Source organism: Salvelinus sp. IW2-2015, unplaced genomic scaffold (genome assembly GCF_002910315.2).
Source record: "Salvelinus sp. IW2-2015 unplaced genomic scaffold, ASM291031v2 Un_scaffold4242, whole genome shotgun sequence".
NCBI lineage: Eukaryota > Metazoa > Chordata > Actinopteri > Salmoniformes > Salmonidae > Salvelinus > Salvelinus sp. IW2-2015.
The window spans coordinates 13,964-32,099 of NW_019945513.1; the positions used below are offsets into that span (position 1 = coordinate 13,964).

Here is an 18,136-nt window from a genome sequence, read left to right on the forward strand (position 1 = left end):
CCCAGAATTTTTTCCCCCCAGTTTGTGCAGTGCCTGTGAGGAATGATGGAGCTAGTTATATGCTAGCCAGGGAACCAGTCTTTTTGCAGACAATTCCATACGGAGTTGGAAAGAGCAGAGAAGACTTGGCACCCAGCTAGGTATTTATAGTCTTATATTTTAACCTACTGTTAAAATCATTATTAGCAAGGGCTTTGCTGCGACTATATGGTATATGCATATTACTTTCTTTTTTGGGCCTTACGATATCTATCATTATTATTATGATATCTATCATTATTATTATGATATCTATCATTATTAAGATATCTATCATTATTATTATGATATCTATCATTATTATGATATCTATCATTATTAAGATATCTATCATTATTATTATGTTATCTATCATTATTATTATGATATCTATCATTATTAAGACCCGCCTCTCATGGCAAGACAAATATTTGAGTCCCAAATGGCACCCTATTCCCTATATAAGCCCTTTGGGTCCTGGTCAAAAGTAGTGTCCTGTAAAGGGAATAGGGGGACATAGACAAAGTCTGACTGTGTTGCCACTCCCAGCTCACAGGAGTTCAAAGAGAAGAGATGCAGAGACACAGAGAGGCAGCCAAGAGGATGACGGATAGGAGGAAGACTCAGCCCTCTGAGACGAGGATGTCCTACGTTCAGAACATTCTACACAGTGTTCAGGTAAATCCACATGGATTTTAAGTCAAATAAGGCTGGTTTCCCAGACGCAGATTAACATTATTGGAGAATCTCTCATGAAATATTTTTTTTGTGCAGGCCGAGGCTGGGAAACGGTCCCATATAATTTAATTGTACACTCCTGCTACTTCAGCTAACTTAATGTATTGCCTAGCCTTTAAGGTGAAAAGTATGTATTTATGTCATATGATTGTTTTCATTTCTCACCTTTCCTGTTATGGTCATGTTTTTTAAATTTGTTTTCTGTCTGGTATTCTAGCCGAGGCGAGCACCAACACTGGAGGAGTTCTTTCAGGGTGAACCAGGACTAACGGCAGCCAAAACCACCAACCTACACCACAGCAATGTCTGCCAGGTTCCTAGCGGTCGCAGAATGATGATGTCACCGAGACCAAGAACAGCTTGCCGGGTCGTACTCCCCACCAACCTTAACCGTCATGCATGATGGGAAAGCAGGCATTCTGTCCGAGGTCCTCCCATGACGTCGACAGCCTACGGCGCCTTCACAACGAATCACCTTACAACTCTCCATAACACCACCACTGTGAGGGAGACCTTCCTAGAAAGCTGCTCTGTGACCAATGACACCTTCTCTAGCTAGAAGACAACACACACACCAACCAGGTTGCTCCACAAACAGAGACCCGGACCAGGGAGAGACTCTTGTATGACCAGGATAAGACACCAATGCTGGGTGTGTTCTGGAGGAGGACCTGGGTTCAGGAGAAGCAACGTGGGATCCTCTAGCTGACATAAGCCACCAGTCTTCGGGGTACGTGACGTATGAAACGCGGAGGCCACTTGTGTCTTGAGTCGGACCGAGGCTGGGGAGAGCATTATGTCAGGGCCTGAGGAGGGGACACCAGTTGGAACGGGGGGGTTCCCATACACAACACCTCCGATACAAACACAACCAAGCCATGTAATATCATCAGCCATCCTCCCATTGATGTGAAGATCTGGAGGAGGGGTCGTCCCCGTGTGACGATGACCTCATAACCGGTGGCCCTGCAGATGAGGCGAGCGTGACGTCGTCCTGGTGTAATGACGTCATACCAGACTATTTAGAGGAAGCGTTGGGGACGTCGCCTCTACGAGCAACGATATCACACCTCCTGTAGAAGACCGCATAGCAAGTCATCCAGGACGAGTGTGGCACTGCTAATATTGTGACTTTCCCCAGCATCAAGCCTCATCACTATCAGACCGTCCTGAACCCAAGATTGTAGTGACATGTCCTCAGGCTGAGGCCTCGACACCGGACCTCTGCAACCAGATCAGAACCAGGCGTCAGACTTAGACCTGGACGACCGGAGGGACCATACCGGCTCAGCCTCCAGACTCTTCTAAAGAAATCCCAGGCAGTTTTGGAACGCCCCAAACCAGGCAGGAACCAGCCAGAATCAGAACCAAAGAGCCAGACTGGAGATGTAGACTTGGACCCGGAATGGAACCAGTGGCAGGGCCGTACCGCCTCAGCCTTCAGACCTGCTGAAAAAGTCCCAGGAGCACCGGAGACGCCAGCGTCAGCTGAAGAACCAGGCCAAGACCTCTACTTGTCCTACCAGGTGAGAGTTTTTGATGTTATTTTTTTCATCTGTTTTATTGACTCTCGTTTGTTGTGTTCAGGTAGAGGGGCAGACATATTAGAGGTTTTTAAATCACATTTGAAAACCCATCTTTTTAGCATGGCTTTTACTCAGTGGTTTTACTGTTATTTTAGACATATTTTTTTGTATTAATCTCCTTTTTTTTGCAGTCGTTTTTTTTCTCCTTCATTTGAATGTTTTTACTGTAAGTTTGTTGTGATTTTATATGCAATTTAAATAGTATTTTATTTAGGATCCAGGAGGCCTCGACACACCAGAAGATGGAGGAGGACATCAGTTTCTCAGACAAGGAGAATGAGGAGTTCCTCCAGTCAGGGAGAGTGGTGGCGGAGGAAGGAAAACCCGGGACAGGGATTGGAGAAAGGATCTCTGGGAATGGGAGTCCAGTTTTCCAGACCGCCACCACTAGAGATATTCCCTAAGGAAGCGTGGGTTCCACGTGAGGAGGAGAGGCGAGCTCTAGGATTGTGGAAAGAATGGGACTCAACGAAAAAGGATGTCATGAAAGAATATTGAAGGAATTGGAGGCTGGAAATGGCCCTTCACATTTGGTTGGTCGAGAAGGAAACACCCAATCCCAATCTCCTCCAGGAGTGGACATTGATGCTGCTCGGCAGCCGAAGACATCCAGCTCCACTCTCACCAGACGTCACAGCAGCACCGTCATTGCTAATGGAGAACCTTCCACATCCTATCTCAGCCTCCATAACCCAGAAATCATTCTACCTAGTCAGGGAGAAGAGCTCTACCCTGCCGAGGCTCCTCTCTGGGGGGTAGTAGGTTCCAGACCGTCCCTACCCCCCAGTTTAGTATGAGCCCTATCCGCTGTAAGAGTAAAGGAAACAGTGGGGGAGGAGGGCGTGGCACCCCAAGAGGCAGATCCTGGTAAACACACCTTTGAATGTAGACAACGAGGTGGGGTCGGTGACTGGGCAGGAAGAAATGATGCTCGGGACCAAAGGCATCTGCACAGAGCGCCCCTAGTGGCTGGGGGTGGTACAACACCTATGCGTAGGAGCTCAGACCAGGCAGAACAGATAGYTCAGCTGGAGCTCAACCTGTCCAGCCTCAAAATACTGATCTCAGACYTGGAGTCCACGCTCACAGAGACACCAGAGAGCCACCAGACACACAACAACAGCCAGACTGATAATATAGACCAACAACACAAATACATGGACGACCACACACCTGACAGCCAGGCCTTACAGAGAACAGGGAACCAGACACACAACAACAGCCAGACTGATAATAGTAGTAACCTTACCATGGACCCGCCACATAAATACATGGACTACCATACACCTGAGAGTCAGGCAGAGAGTAACCTTACAGACAGTGAGAAAGGAAGAGGGGATGGAGGTCAGAGGTCAGCTGATAAGATGGCGGTGGTCCCCTGTAGAGTCCAGTGGTGTGACAGCGTACCTCCATTGGTCAAGGAGGTGGAGATCACTGTTACAACGGGTTACAAAAGACAAGATGGTCGCCAGCAGCAGCCTCTTGCAGCGGGCCTCGTCACCTCCCTCACTCAGAAGAGGAGAGTTCCTGACGTGTTCCGGAAGGTTCCATATGATGTCATCAAGGTTCCGTCGGAAGTCATCAAGGTTCGGAATGACGTCGTCAAGATTCCGGCATCACACAAAACACCTTTCTCCGTCCTCTCAGACGCCAGTGACAACCAGCACCAGCCAATGGAGTGGAAGAGTTATCTGGAGGACCCTGCCCACTTCCAATCCATCAACCAATCGTATGACGTGGACACGCCCTCAGGGCTCTGGCTCCAGGGAGGGTCAGTGTCAGAGGGGTCGTTGAAAGGTCATGACCCCGCGSGGAAGCAGCTGACCCCTGAGAACGGAGGTGGTGGTCAGGGAGGGGCGTCAAGGGCCAAACGTAGACTGGTCATGCACACGACAGAGGGGAACAGGGGACGAGGACGRAGAGAGGTGATGGACAGGCCTCACTCCAGTACTCCTAAAGGTAAGGCCAGCCAATGTCCACAGTGGATTTAGATTAGGACGTCTTCCTGGATGGTCATCTCAAACTTCATTCAATAYTTTCTCAATACATTATATAACATTCAGTGGCTCCAAACTCAAATAAGCGTTTTATGCTGTTTATTCATTCATTATAAAGGCAACAAGTGCAGAACAAACGTTTGTCAATCCATAATATCCCTGAAGAAGAGTCTGTAAATCACATCAGACTCCTAGCTAGCCCATCCTGTCTGACTGTTACCCGTCTCCCTCCTAGCTGCGGTGCGGTCACACAGTCAGGAGAACCAGCAGGTGGGATCCTGTTCCAGTCAGGAGAACCAGCAGGTGGGATCCTGTTCCAGTCAGAAGAACCAGCAGGTGGGATCCTGTTTCCAGTCAGGAGAACCAGCAGGTGGGATCCTGTTCCAGTCAGGAAGAACCAGCAGTGGGAATCCTGTTCCAGTCAGGAGAACCAACAGGTGCGATCCTGTTCCAGTCAGAAGAACCAGCAGGTGGGATCCTGTTCCAGTCAGGAAACCACAGCAGGTGCGATTCCTGTTCCAGTCAAAGAACCAGCAGGTGGATCCTGTTCCAGTCAGGAGAACCAACAGGTGCGATCCGTTCCATCAGGAGAGCCAGCAGTGGGATCCTGTTCCAGCAGGGAACCAGCAGGTGCGATCCTGTTCCAGTCAGGAGAACCAGCAGGTGGGATCCTGTTCCAGTCAAGGAAAACCAGCAGCTCCAGCTGAAGCAACCCAATGCAGCCCAGGTCAGAGCCCTGAAGGAGGAGCAGAGGAGACAGCAGCAACAACTACTGCAGGTGAGAGAGACGCTGACCACCACCTCAGTATGACCACAGTATTACTACAATACAACCTCTTACAGGTTTGGGCTCAATCCAGTTTCACTTCCAGTCAAATCAGAAAGTAAACCAAATTCCAATTCCACATCTCCTCATTGAAAAGCTTTGAAGAGAATTAGTCATTGGAATTTCTGTGTACTTCCTGAATTGACCAGCATTAAAAGGGAATGACCCCAAACCCTGACCTCTAAAACAATTGATGAACAGCAACAACTACTGCAGGTGAGAGAGAAGAGAGGGAGAGGGAAGGAGAGGGGGAGGAGAGAGAGCGCTGGACCGCCAGTATGACCACTACACTAGCAACTCAATAACTGTGACATCTAACCAAGTCACCTATAAACCATCTAGCTGGCACCTGTATCCCTCCTGCCTGCTTCTCTCTCTCAATTCCTCCCTCTCCCTCCCCTCTCTCAATTCCTCCCTCTCCCTCCCCTCTCTCAATTCCTCCTCCCTCTCTCTCAATTCCTCCCTCCCTCTCTCCAATTCCTCCCTCCCTCTCTCTCAATACCTCCCTCCCTCTCTCTCAATTCCTCCCTCCCTCCTCTCAATCCTCCCTCCTCTCTCTCCAATCTCCTCCCTCTCTCTCAATTCCTCCTCTCTCTCAATTCCTCTCTCTGATTCTCGCCCAGCTTGTGCTGTTACATCAACCTTAATGTTCCTCAAAAGAGAGACAGGTATTTCAGCTTAATTACATCCTCTCTCACACACACACACACACACACACACACACACACACACACACACACACACACACACACACACACACACACACACACACACACACACACGCAGCTTGTGCAGACTGCAGACATATGCCCATTATAAGAGACCTTGAAACTCTCCTCCAGTTTAAGGACCTTGGAGAGATTCTACTATAAATGTTTCATGGAGCCTAAGAGGAAGAGTGGCTGAGTTTGGTACCTCACTGTGTGTTGTGTGTTGTGTGTGTTGTGTGTGTGTGTGTGTGTGTGTGTGTGTGTGTGTGTGTGTGTGTGGTGTGTGTGTTGTGTGTTGTGTTTTAACCCAAGGACAACCACATGTTAGCTGGTATCCATTCCTTGTTTTTTCAAATGACATTTTATGCCGCGAATACAACAGGTATAGACCACACAGTGAAATGCTTACTGACAAGCCTTATCCAACAATGCAGTTCATGAAATAGAAAAATGTTTACTAAATAAACTAAAGTAAACAAATAAATCAAAGTAACACAAGAAAATGACATAACAATAACGAGGCTGTATACAGGGGACACCGGTACCGAGTCAGTATGCGGGTACAGGTTAGTGAAGTCATTTGTACATGTAGGTGGGGGTAAATTGCTATGCATAGATAATATACAGCGAGTAGCAGCAGTGTAAAAACAAAGGTGGGGGTCAACGTAAATAGTCCGGTGGCCATTTGATAATTGTTCAGCAGTCTTATGGCTTGGAGGTAGAATCTGTTAAGGAGCCTTTTGGATCGAGACTTTGCTCTCTGGTACTGCTTGCGTGCGGTAGAAGATAAAACAGTCTATGACTAGGATGACTGGAGTCTTTGACCATTTTTTGGGCCTTCCTCTGACACCACCTACTATATAAGTCATTGATGATGTGTTGCCTGTAACAGGAGGTAGCTGGCCGTGGATAGAGAGATGGAGGAGACAGGATGTAGGGTAGCTGGGTCGTGGATAGAGAGATGGAGGAACAGAGATGTAGGGTAGCTGGGTCGTGGATAGAGAGATGGAGACAGGGATTAGGGGTAGCTGGGCCGTGGATAGAGAGATGGAGGGAGACAGGGATGTAGGTAGCTGGGCCGTGGATAGAGAGATGGAGGAGACGGGATGTAGGGTAGCTGGCGTGGATAGAGAAGATTGAGGAGACAGGGATGTAGGGTAGCTGGGCCGTGGATAGAGAGATGGAGGGAGACAGGGATGTAGGGTAGCTGGGCCGTGGATAGAGAGATGGAGGGAGACAGGGATGTAGGGTAGCTGGGCCGTGGGATAGAGAGATGGAGGGAGACGGGGATGTAGGTAGCTGGGCCATGGATAGAGAGATGGAGGGGACAGGGAAGTAGGGTAGCTGGGCGTGATAGAGAGATGGAGGGAGACAGGATGTAGGGTAGCTGGCCGGGATAGAGAGATGAGGGAGACAGGGATGTAGGTAGCTGGGCCGTGGATAGAGAGATGGAGGAGACAGGATGTAGGGTAGCTGGCCATGGATAGAGAGATGGAGGGAGACAGGGATGTAGGGTAGCTGGGCCGTGGAATAGAGAGATGGAGGGAGACAGGGAATGTAGGGTAGCTGGGCTGTGGGTAGAGAGATGAAGGGAGACAGGGATGTAGGTAGCTGGGATGGAAGGAAGGAGGCAGAGGGGATATGACCAAGAAAAGGAGACGATCATTAGTTTAATTTCATGAGGGGTGCTGGTTAAGTGCCAGATAGTCGCTCTGAGCACTAATGGTCCTCTTCTCTCTCTCTCTTTATTTTTCTCTCATTCTCTCATTCCTCTCTCTCTCTCTCTCTCTCTCTCTCTCTCTCTCTCTCTCTCTCTCTCTCTCCAATTCAATTCAATGGGCTTTATGCATGGGAAACATGTGTTAACATTGCCAAAGCAAGTGAGGTAGATATATATACAAAAGTGAAATAAACAATACAAATAACAGTAAACATTACACATACAGAAAGTTTCAAAACAATAAAGACATTACAAATGTTATATTATATATATACAGTGTTGTAACAATGTACAAATGGTAAAGCACACAAGTTAAAATAAATAAGCATAAATATGGTTGTATTTACAATGGTGTTTGTTCTTCACTGGTTGCCCTTTTCTTGTGGCAACAGGTCACAAATCTTGCGCTGTGATGGCACACTGTGGAATTTCTCCCAGTAGATATGGATATAGATATAATCTCTCTCTCTCTCTCTCTTATTCCTCTCTGTCTCTCATTCCTCTCTTTCTCTCTCTCTCTCATTCCTCTCTCTCTCTCTCTCTCTCATTCCTCTCTGTCTCTCTCATTCCCCTCTCCTGTCTGTTAGATGCTGCTGTACGTTACCAGCTACTCCAGAGTTTGTCCTTCCCTGTGTCCTCCTGCCCCACATCCAGCTCACGTCTAGGGACAACACGACCTCCCTCCTCCCCCTTTCTTCCATCCCTCTGCCTCCATCCCCCTGTCCATCCCTCTGTTCTCCCCCTCACCAGGATCCCTCCTTTCAGACCCAGACTCCCCCTCACCAGGATCCCTCCTTTCAGACCCAGACTCCCCTACCAATCCCCTTCCGATCCAGATCCCTCCTTCAGACCAGACTCCCCTCACCAGATCCCTCCTTTCAGACCCAGACTCCCCCTCACGGGTAAATTCAATATCACACCTGACTGACTTTGTATATTTGGATCATCAGTTTATAATCAACAAGTGAGAAGCACAACAGTTAGTGTAGGATGATTCAAGTCAGGGTGCAGGTGTTGTGTGTGTGTGTGTGTTCTGTGTGCAGGTGAGTGTGTCTGTGTGTGCGTTCGTATGTGTGTACGTGCATGTCTACAGCTACAGTTGGCCACCAGTTGAAAGGACCTTGAGAATCTTGGTGGGAAATTAATTGTTGTCATTGACGGAATTGGTATTTCTCCCTCCTCTCTCCCCACCCTCCCTCTCTCCCCACCCCCCTCGTCTCTCCCCACCCCCCTCATCTCTCCCCACCCCCCTCGTCTCTCCCTCCTCTCTCCTCAGTCTCCCAGGTGTCTTTCTGTGTGTTTTGCCCCCTGGTGGCAGCAGCAGTGAAGGGATACCTAACCAGGAGGCTCCTACGCACAGAGAGAGTGCGACAGCTGCTATGTACCATCAAGGTGACACACACACAGTCTCAGAAACACACAGCCCATCATGGATTTATGGAAGATGTGATTTACGGATGTGTGTTTAATCATTTATTTTCGCTGTGTGTGTATGACTGTGTGCGTGCGCGTGTGTCCCACCTCCCTCAGGACACGCAGCAGTTCCTGCAGTCCTTCCAGCCCAGAGCCCTGGGAGAGACAGCAGGCAAGACCTGGTGCTGCAGGAGAGAGTCACACTACAGGTAACTAACACACACAGTCTCATCCACACACACACACACACACACACACACACACACACACACACACACACACACACACAACACAGTCTCTACACACACAGACAGACTAATTCTCAGGAGTGGTGTCTTGTTCCAGCTCCGATCGGCACGTTATGAGTTCCAGGACATCTTCTGTCTGTCAGCAGGAGACAGGATGCAGATCATCAGCTGGGACAGACACTGGCCAGGGACAGGGAGATGAGACGCCAGGTAACCACGGGGGGGGGTGGACAGACAGCTGGCCAGGGACAGGGAGATGAGACGCCAGGTAACCACCGGGGGGGGGGGGTGGACAGACAGCTGGCCAGGGACAGGGAGATGCGATGCCAGGTAACCACCGGGGGGGGATGAGACGCCAGGAACCACCGGGGGGGACAGACAGCTGACCAGGGACAGGGAATGAGACGCCAGGTAACCACCGGGGGGGGGGGGGTGGACAGACAGCTGTCCAGGGACAGGGAGATGAGACGCCAGGTAACCACCGGGGCGGGGATGAGACGCCAGGTAACCACCGGGGGGGGACAGACAGCTGACCAGGGACAGGGAGATGAGACGCCAGGTAACCACCGGGGGGGGGGGACAGGCGAGAAGAGACGCCAGGTAACCACCTGGGGGGGGGGGGGGGGCAGACAGCTGGCCAGGGACAGGGAGATGAAACACAAGGTAACCACCGGGGGAGCGCTGACAAACATTTCAAGAGCATTGGTTTTTATGTAGTTTTTATTTTTGGCCGTCTGGCTAACTCGTTTTGGCAGTTAAACCATCCGACATCAAGACCTGTGCCAAATACATTGTTTTTTTTATGCAAGTGAACTTGTGGATACCATTTTTATGTCTGTGTCAATTAGGAAGGAAGAGAGGTGGTTTTGCTAGCAGATACCATAGACTTCCAGTCATTATGCTAATGCTAGTTAGAAATTGCTGTAGCATTAGTTAGCAACATCTTTCAAACTGCACACAGAGACATGACCTCATCACATGACCTCATCGGACTCTGGGGAAGTAGATAAAGGGCCTCATAGCCCAAATCCCCAAGTACCTCTACGTTAAAACTACAACCATTCATAGTGGTATCAAAACATGTGTTACAAAATATATATATATATATATACATACAGAAGTACACAGATCAGCAGAATAAATCCCCAAGTACCTCTACGTTAAAACTACAACCATGCATAGTGTAATCACAACATTTGTTACAAAAATATATATATATATATACATACAGAAGTACACAGATCAGCAGAATAAATCCCCAAGTACCTCTACGTTAAAAACTACAACCATGCATAGTGCTAATCAAAACATGTGTTACAATATATATATATATATATACATACAGAAGTACACAGATCAGCAGAATAAATCCCAAGTACCTCTACGTTAAAACTACAACCATGCATAGTGCTAATCAAAACATGTGTTACAATATATATATATATATATACATACAGAAGTACACAGATCAGCAGAATAAATCCCCAAGTACCTCTACGTTAAAACTACAACCATGATAGTGGTAATCAAAACATGTGTTACAAAATATATATATATATATACATACAGAAGTACACAGATCAGCAGAATAAATCCCCAAGTACCTCTACGTTAAAACTACAACCATGCATAGTGCTAATCAAAAACATGTGTTACAATATATATTATATATATATACATACAGAAGTACACCAGATCAGCAGAATAAATCCCCAAGTACCTCTACGTTAAAACTACAACCATGCATAGTGGTAATCAAAACATGTGTTACAAAATATATATATACTGTACATGCATACAGAAGTACACAGATCAGCAGAATAAATCCAACAAATAGCATTTAGGTATCATGATGACGTTTGAGATATTTTGGGGCGCAATTAGTTACTTCCTGGTGCACAATAAAGCCTCCAACATGAGATGCTTTGGGGTCTGGATAGAAAGATTAGGATTGAATGTAGAACAAATATACATCAGCATACACACATTTCAGGAGAGTTTGTGTATCAAACTGTGTGTGTTTGGGTCCACAGACTGGGGAAACGGGGTCGACCAGGGGGAAGAGTTCTCTGTCAGCTGCTACACAGAAGGCCTTGGAGAGGAAGAGAGGAGTCATGATGTGAGTCCTGTAATAGAAGATGTGTCACTAGACTAGATAGTTATTGTATATAAAACAGACATTGTCAGAGCAAGACAGCAAGTGTATGACTTGTATGTTCTGAGTTCAGGGTTATCAGTACAAGGTTAGAGTTGTGTTAATAAAATGTTTGGTTATAGAAGAGCCATACTTCTACCCAAGCTAGTACAGCCCAGGCAGTGACTACTGCCCAGCATAGTGATATTATGATACTAGTAAAAGAGTCCTACTGTCTCACTCATCAACCTATTGTTCCCCTCTCTTCTTCTCCCATCAGGAGGAAAGCGGCAGAGGGGCAGAGGGGGACTGGAGCTGTGGTTGTTGCCTGCCAGAAGGGTCCTCTGGCTGGGGCAGAGGGGCAGAGGGGGACTGGAGCTGTGGTTGTTGCCTGCCAGAAGGGCCCTCTGGCTGGGGCAGAGGGGAACGTCGTGAAGCAGACACGTGGGTCTTTTCGACCCAACCCTCAAAGGGTCCCCAAGACCACCCAGTCCCGCAGATCTCGGTGAAGATGGTCTACTTRTCGGGCTAGACTGGACCGGAACTGGGTCGTGTTCATTTTGGCACAGTGTAGCAAAACGTTTTGCACAGGAGAACGAAAACGAGCGTTTCTTATTGGACAAGTTCAGGGTCATATTCATTAGTGAAAATGTTTTGGAAAATGAAAATGTTTCTTTTTCTTATTGGACAAGTTCAGGTAGTCCCTCCCTTGACCCAGGTAATGAATACTGTTGATACCTAAATATACACACACACAATCCATCTCACTTAACCCTAAAACAATACGCCCCTATGGGCCCTGGTCAAAGTAGTGCACTATACAGGGAATAGGTTGCCCTATGGGCTCTGGTCAAAGTAGTGCACTATACAGGGAATAGGTTGCCATTTGGGATGCAGCCATAGTGTTCCTTGTTAACCAGTGTACATCTGGAAAGTGTTGTATTTTAACTTGATTGTATTCTACAAAGGCACAACTCACTGCATTCAAATGCATCTTAGCTACTACATACTGTATGTGACAATCTATTCTTACCACAAGACCTCAGGACTTGTTTTTGGACACACTGTTCGTAATATGTTAGTTTTACACTATTTATATTTCCTATACCTGTTTGTGGTACGGTATTGGGATGGCAATGCAACCAAAGCCCAGAAAACCCAAGTCTAGTTTTGAAGGTCTGTTCTGAGTGTTCTTCTTTCCTACTGTTTTTGTTCTAAATTATTTAGAAGTGTTTTTTAATAAATGTTTTTATAAAAAATGTACTTGTCAGGTTGTTTGAATGTAAACTGAACAAAAATATAAACACAACATTCAACAATTAACGATATTACTGAGTTAGAGTTCATATAAGGAAATCAGTCAATTGAAATGAATTCATGAGGTCTTAATGTATGGATTTCACATGACTGGGCAGGGGCACAGCCATGGCTGGGCCTGGAGGGCATAGGTCCACCCAATTGGGAGCCAGGCCCAGCCAATCAGAATTAGTTTTCCCCACTAAAGGGCTTTAATACAAACAAATACTCAGTTTTGTCAGTTGTCCGTGTGGCTGATCTCAGACGATCCTGCAGGTGAAGAAGCCGGATGTGGAGGACCTGGGCTGGTGTGGTTACACGTGCTCTATGGTTGTGAGGCCAGTGGGATGTACTGCCAAATTCTCTTAAACGATGTGAGGCAGCTTATGGTAGAGAAATTAACATTCAATTTTCTGGCAACAGCTCTGGTGGACATCCCTGCAGTCACATGCCAATTGAATGCTCCTTTGAAACTTGAGACATCTGTGATGTTGTGTGACAAAACTGCACATTTTAGAGTGTCCTTTTATTGTCCCCAGAACAAGGTGCACCTGTGTAATGATCATGCTCTTTAATCAGCTTCTTGATATGCCACACCTGACAGGTAGATGTATTATCTTGGCAGAGGAGAAATGCTCGCTAACAGGGATGTAAACAWATTTGTGCACACAATTTGAGCGAAATAAGCTTTTTGTGCATATGTAAAATGTCTAGGCTCTTTTATTTCAGCTCGTGAGACCAACAATTTACATGTTGCATTTATATTTTTGTTCGGTATAGTTTTTTAAATTAATTTCGGAGTTCTAGTAAACGTTTATATTGTGAGAACGCCAGTGGGCGCAGTTTTTTTTCGAAAGCTACATTTGGCCTATTCGACTACATTCGTCCATAGCTGTCGTTGGTTTGTCTGTCAGTGTGATTCTACGTCTGTGAGAATGGAAGAGGAACCAGACACAGGCGCGTCCTCTCGGGATGAGAGAAAAGCTAAAGAGAAGGCTGAAATACTGCAAAGGGAAATCCAGCGGAAGAGTTTCAAACTGGTCAGTGAGGAGAGACTGGAGATTTGTGTAGTCCACTGTTTACAAGCTAGCTAGATGTTATGCTAGCCGGCTAGCAAGCTACACCGGTGGCTTGCAAAATAACACTTATTGCAACGTTTAACAATGTTGAGAACTTTGGATAAAACTCTGACAGTGTTCGTACTGAGTGACATTTTCAAGAGTAGATATTGCCCATTCATGTATTCCACAGTTAGTAACTATTGCATTCCTTTGCGTCATTCTCAATGTAAAATAAGCAGCTGACAATGACTACCGAAATGTTCAGGGCTCATATAAAGCTTCTCTCGAGTAGGAGTGCTGATTTTAGGATCAGTTTTCCCTATCAGATCACATGGACAGGTGGCACCTGATCCTAGATCAGCACTTCTACGCTTTATACAATTTTTACATGTAATTATCTATCGTCCCCTCCTTTCCAGGTAGCTAAGATCCTGAAGAAGCAGGAGAGTGAGCGGACACAGGAGGAGTCTGCGGATCTACTTCTGCACCAGGACACGGTACAGGAGCTGTGTTCGCGGCAGGTCCGCAGGAACCTTCTAAAGCGGAAGCAAGAAGAGGTCTGGTTGAYGTGTCTTTAGAAGTGCCCAATAACAGCCTGGTCCCAGATCTGTTTGGGCGATCTTCCCAACTGCTTGTCACTTAAAACATGGCATGACAATTCCATAAGAAGTTGGCACAAACAGACTGGCACCCAGGCTACCAATAACATGGTCTAACATGTCTTTACTGACCTGAAACACCAGGCTAGGAGATGCAATGTGGAGGATGACTATTAGCATGGAATTTGCTTTATATGTCTCTCTGTCTTTGTGCTGTTGTAGGTATTTGATGATACAGAAGACCTGAGGTGTAAAGTGGGACAGTTGGCTGAGGCAGTCAGACAGGCTCAACACCTGGTTATCTACACTGGAGCCGGGATCAGCACGGTAAATACTGGGGCTCTGTATTTCACACTATGGCTGTGCTCCACTAGTCTTAAGTGCCAGTTTATTTATGCTATCATGTCAACTCATTGACAGCAGTGGAGTTGGCAAGAGYACAAACAGATCTGGGGTCAGGGTATAACTTTGTTCTGGGGTGTATTCACAGGAACCGAATGGCTAAAACGGGGAGGGACTAACCTGAACCAAAATGAAATGCTTGTTTTCATTTCAAAACGTTTTCTACAGTGTGCACTCATACAGCCTTTTTCAAACCTCTCCTCGGGGACCCCCAGGCGTTCTTGAACTTTGAACTCTTCCAGCACACCTTATTCGACTTACAGGAGTTATTAGGTTTAAGGGCCTTGCTCAATGGCACATCGGCAGATTTTTCACCTAGTCTGCTCGGAGTTTCGAACCAGCGACCTTTCCGGTTACTGGCCCAATCGGCTAGGCTACCTGTCACCCATCATGACAAGAGTGACATGTTTCTGTGTCATGTTTTGCAGGCAGCGTCCATCCCAGACTACAGGGGACCAAATGGGGTTTGGACACAGCTACAGAAGGGCAGAGCTGTCAGGTGAGACAGGCTGGAGGACACAAGAGACAACTTCATCATACTGCATGTAATTAAGTCAACAAGATGGCAACTTCATCATACTGCATGTAATTAAGTCAACAAGAGGGCAACTTTGTCATACTGCATGTAATTAAGTCAACAAGAGGGCAACTTCATCATACTGCATGTCATGAAGTCATCTCTCTCTCCACAGCTCGTCAGACCTGAGTGAAGCAGAACCTACTCTTACACACATGTGTATCAGGATGCTGCATGAGGAGAACATGGTCAGTGAGCTGGTTGTGTGTGTCGTCGTGGACCTTGTGATTGTAGCTTCGCCCGATACTGGAAAGGTTTTGAGGTGTCTGTATGATGATTTCCAACGTGTGTTTGGCATTCGTGTGTGTGTGCAGGTGCAGCACGTAGTGTCTCAGAACTGTGATGGGCTCCACCTGCGTAGCGGTCTTCCAGACACACCCTCTCTGAGCTGCACGGCAACATGTTCATCGAGGTAGGTCACACACACACTCACACTACATACAGTATATTCCACCTAAAGAACTCACTGTATTATTCTGACATTTCCTGGTTTCAGGTGTGTACTTCCTGTTCCCCGGTGAGGGAGTTTGTGCGACTCTTTGACGTGACGGAGCGCACGGCGAGGCACAGGCACGGGACGGGGCGGCAGTGCGCCCACTGTGGGGGCGAGCTCAGGGACACCATCGTACATTTCGGGGAGAGGGGCACCCTGGAGCAGCCTCTCAACTGGAGGGGTGCATCGAACGCTGCTGAGAGGGCTGACGTTATCCTCTGTCTGGGCTCCAGTCTGAAGGTAAGGACAGGACAACATGTACTAACACACAGCATCAATAAAGCCTTGAAGGTAAGGACTGTTTAACCAGGATTAATAGACTCAGAGTGCTGCCACCTCACAGGACAATGAAATTGAATGCAAAATGAAATAGGACTTCTGTGAATATTGAATAGAATTGAGTGGTTTTTAGTTGTAGAACCTTGACTGACTCCTACTCTGTTTGTATGTCATCGCTGGTTTGTTTGTCATCAGTGTGGTTAGACTGATCTTTCCATCTGTCTTTACCAGGTGCTGAAGAAGTATGCCTGTCTATGGAGCATGAATAGACCTGCTATCAGGAGACCCAAACTCTATATCATCAATCTACAGGTCATCTTGCTAGTACTTACCGTGATGCAGCGTCTCCCAATCCTGGTCCCTGGCATTGCCCCAGCATTAACATATTCATGATTAGTGCTAGGACAATTCTTTTTTTGAATTGCACCCCTTTGGGTCCCCAGGACCAGGATTGGGAAACACTGACTTGAACCAATAAAGCCTGTGTTACAGTTGAATCTTGATCGTTCCATGTAGTTTCACTTAGTTCTCCCACAGAGATGGGCCCTGGTCACAAGTAGTGCACTATAAAGGGAATAGGGTGCCTGATTGATGATGACCTCTGTCTTGTTTTAGTGGACACCTAAAGACGACCTGGCCACGCTGAAGATCCATGGGAAATGTGACGACGTGATGCGTCTCCTTATGGAGGAGCTGAACATTCAGATCCCTGCCTACAACCAGTAAGACCTGTCTCAAAACACACCTCGGGTGTCTTCACCAGTAAAACCTCTCTCAAAACACACCTCGGGTGTCTTCACCAGTAAGACCTGTCTCAAAACACACCTCGGGTGTCTTCACTAGGAAGCACTGTCTCAAAACACACCTCGGGTGTCTTCACTAGGAAGCAAACTGGTTGGAACGGGGAGGGACATACCTGAACTTGTTATTGCTAAAAGTTTTCTGTTGCAAATAGTTATTTTATTTAACCGTTATTTAACTAGGCAAGTCATGATTAGTTGAATGGTATGGTGTTGAATCGGGTGCGTTTGTCCTTGCACTATCATTTTTTAATTGCACCACTTTGGGTCCCCAGGACCAGGATTGGAAACCACTGACTTGAACCAATAAAGCCAGAGTTGAATGCTATTAGTTATGCTATGGTGTGCACTAATGAATGCACCCCACCTGGAACACCCTGACTGACGCATTCCTAACTGCCCTTCGTTCATCAGGACAGAGGACCCTGTACTCAGCTTGGCCACGCCGCTGAGACCAGAAGAGGAGGACAGTTACACTCGTAAACTCATAGCTCCACCTGCTGGCGGGAAGGACTGCTCACCAGACTCCCCGGGACAGGGTGGAGGAACAGCAGTACAAGGAGGCTGGTTCGGACGAGGATACTCCAAAGGGAGGAAGAGGAGGAGGAAGAAGGTGGCGTAGCAGAACGTTAATCATAGTAGAAATTTGACACACGATTCTCCATCTCCTTTTTGTTCTGATTGGTTGTTTTTTAAAAGGACCTTGATAGTAAGGAAGACGTACCAGCAAAAAGAAGTGAGGGGGGAAAAGCTCACTAAGACAGAGCTATTTGTGATGCAGAGTATTATGATGGTTTCAGATACTACCTCTTTAAGCCTGAGGGAGCATCCTAATAATCTCTCCTTTCTGGTCGTCACTAGTTACCACAGCCACAAAGGCATAAACCCTGCCTCTTTCCACAATTTAAAATGTGATTTTTACCCCTAACCACACTGCGAACCTTATGCCTAACCTTAAATTAAGACCAAAAAGCCCCCCCCAAAAAAAATTATATATATATATAAGAGCACATATATTTATAACCTTCCTACTAGCAGGGTGTAACTTGTTGCACATCTAGACAGCCAATTAAAAACTCTGTAGCTAGGCAGGAACTAATTGTTCCTCACTGGGTGTAAGTCATGCCCTGCCTGATCTCAACGCTTCGTGGGCGGATTTAAAATCTATAATAATAATAAAAAAATGTTTTACAAGGAGATAGACCTCTTGTATTATTTGGTTTGCCCACCTAAAAGATT

At 46.8% G+C, this 18,136-nt stretch overlaps 2 protein-coding genes across 6 annotated transcripts; both read left to right on the forward strand.

Annotated features, from left to right (window-relative positions):
• The first annotated feature begins 1,370 nt into the window (after positions 1-1,370).
• Positions 1,371-12,643, forward strand: LOC112077060 (uncharacterized). Of its 5 annotated transcripts, none has more exons than XM_070441553.1 (12): positions 1,371-2,282; positions 2,557-4,301; positions 4,575-4,675; positions 4,710-4,843; positions 4,877-4,908; positions 4,970-5,002; positions 5,037-5,117; positions 8,872-8,987; positions 9,126-9,217; positions 9,354-9,427; positions 9,485-9,524; positions 11,290-11,371. In XM_070441553.1, exons 2-11 carry the CDS (start codon positions 3,332-3,334, stop codon positions 9,514-9,516), a joined length of 1,665 nt encoding a protein of 554 aa, XP_070297654.1. In that variant the 5' UTR covers positions 1,371-2,282; positions 2,557-3,331; the 3' UTR covers positions 9,517-9,524; positions 11,290-11,371. The 5 variants fall into 5 exon arrangements, with proteins under 5 accessions (XP_070297654.1, XP_070297650.1, XP_070297651.1 ...); XM_070441549.1 differs by lacking the exon at positions 9,485-9,524 and adding an exon at positions 11,671-12,643 and having other exon boundaries at positions 1,383-2,282; positions 9,354-9,466; positions 11,290-11,375; XM_070441550.1 differs by lacking the exon at positions 9,485-9,524 and adding an exon at positions 11,671-12,643 and having other exon boundaries at positions 1,383-2,282; positions 4,710-4,812; positions 4,879-4,908; positions 9,354-9,466; positions 11,290-11,375.
• A 665-nt stretch (positions 12,644-13,308) lies between these two features.
• Positions 13,309-17,895, forward strand: sirt7 (sirtuin 7). Its single transcript, XM_024143664.2, is given in 11 exon segments — positions 13,309-13,726; positions 14,167-14,304; positions 14,569-14,673; positions 15,177-15,247; positions 15,441-15,513; positions 15,640-15,700; positions 15,703-15,737; positions 15,822-16,058; positions 16,329-16,409; positions 16,713-16,819; positions 17,312-17,895. Coding segments are annotated over 11 exon segments (1,221 nt in total). The 5' UTR covers positions 13,309-13,621; the 3' UTR covers positions 17,520-17,895.
• The last annotated feature ends 241 nt before the right edge of the window (positions 17,896-18,136 follow it).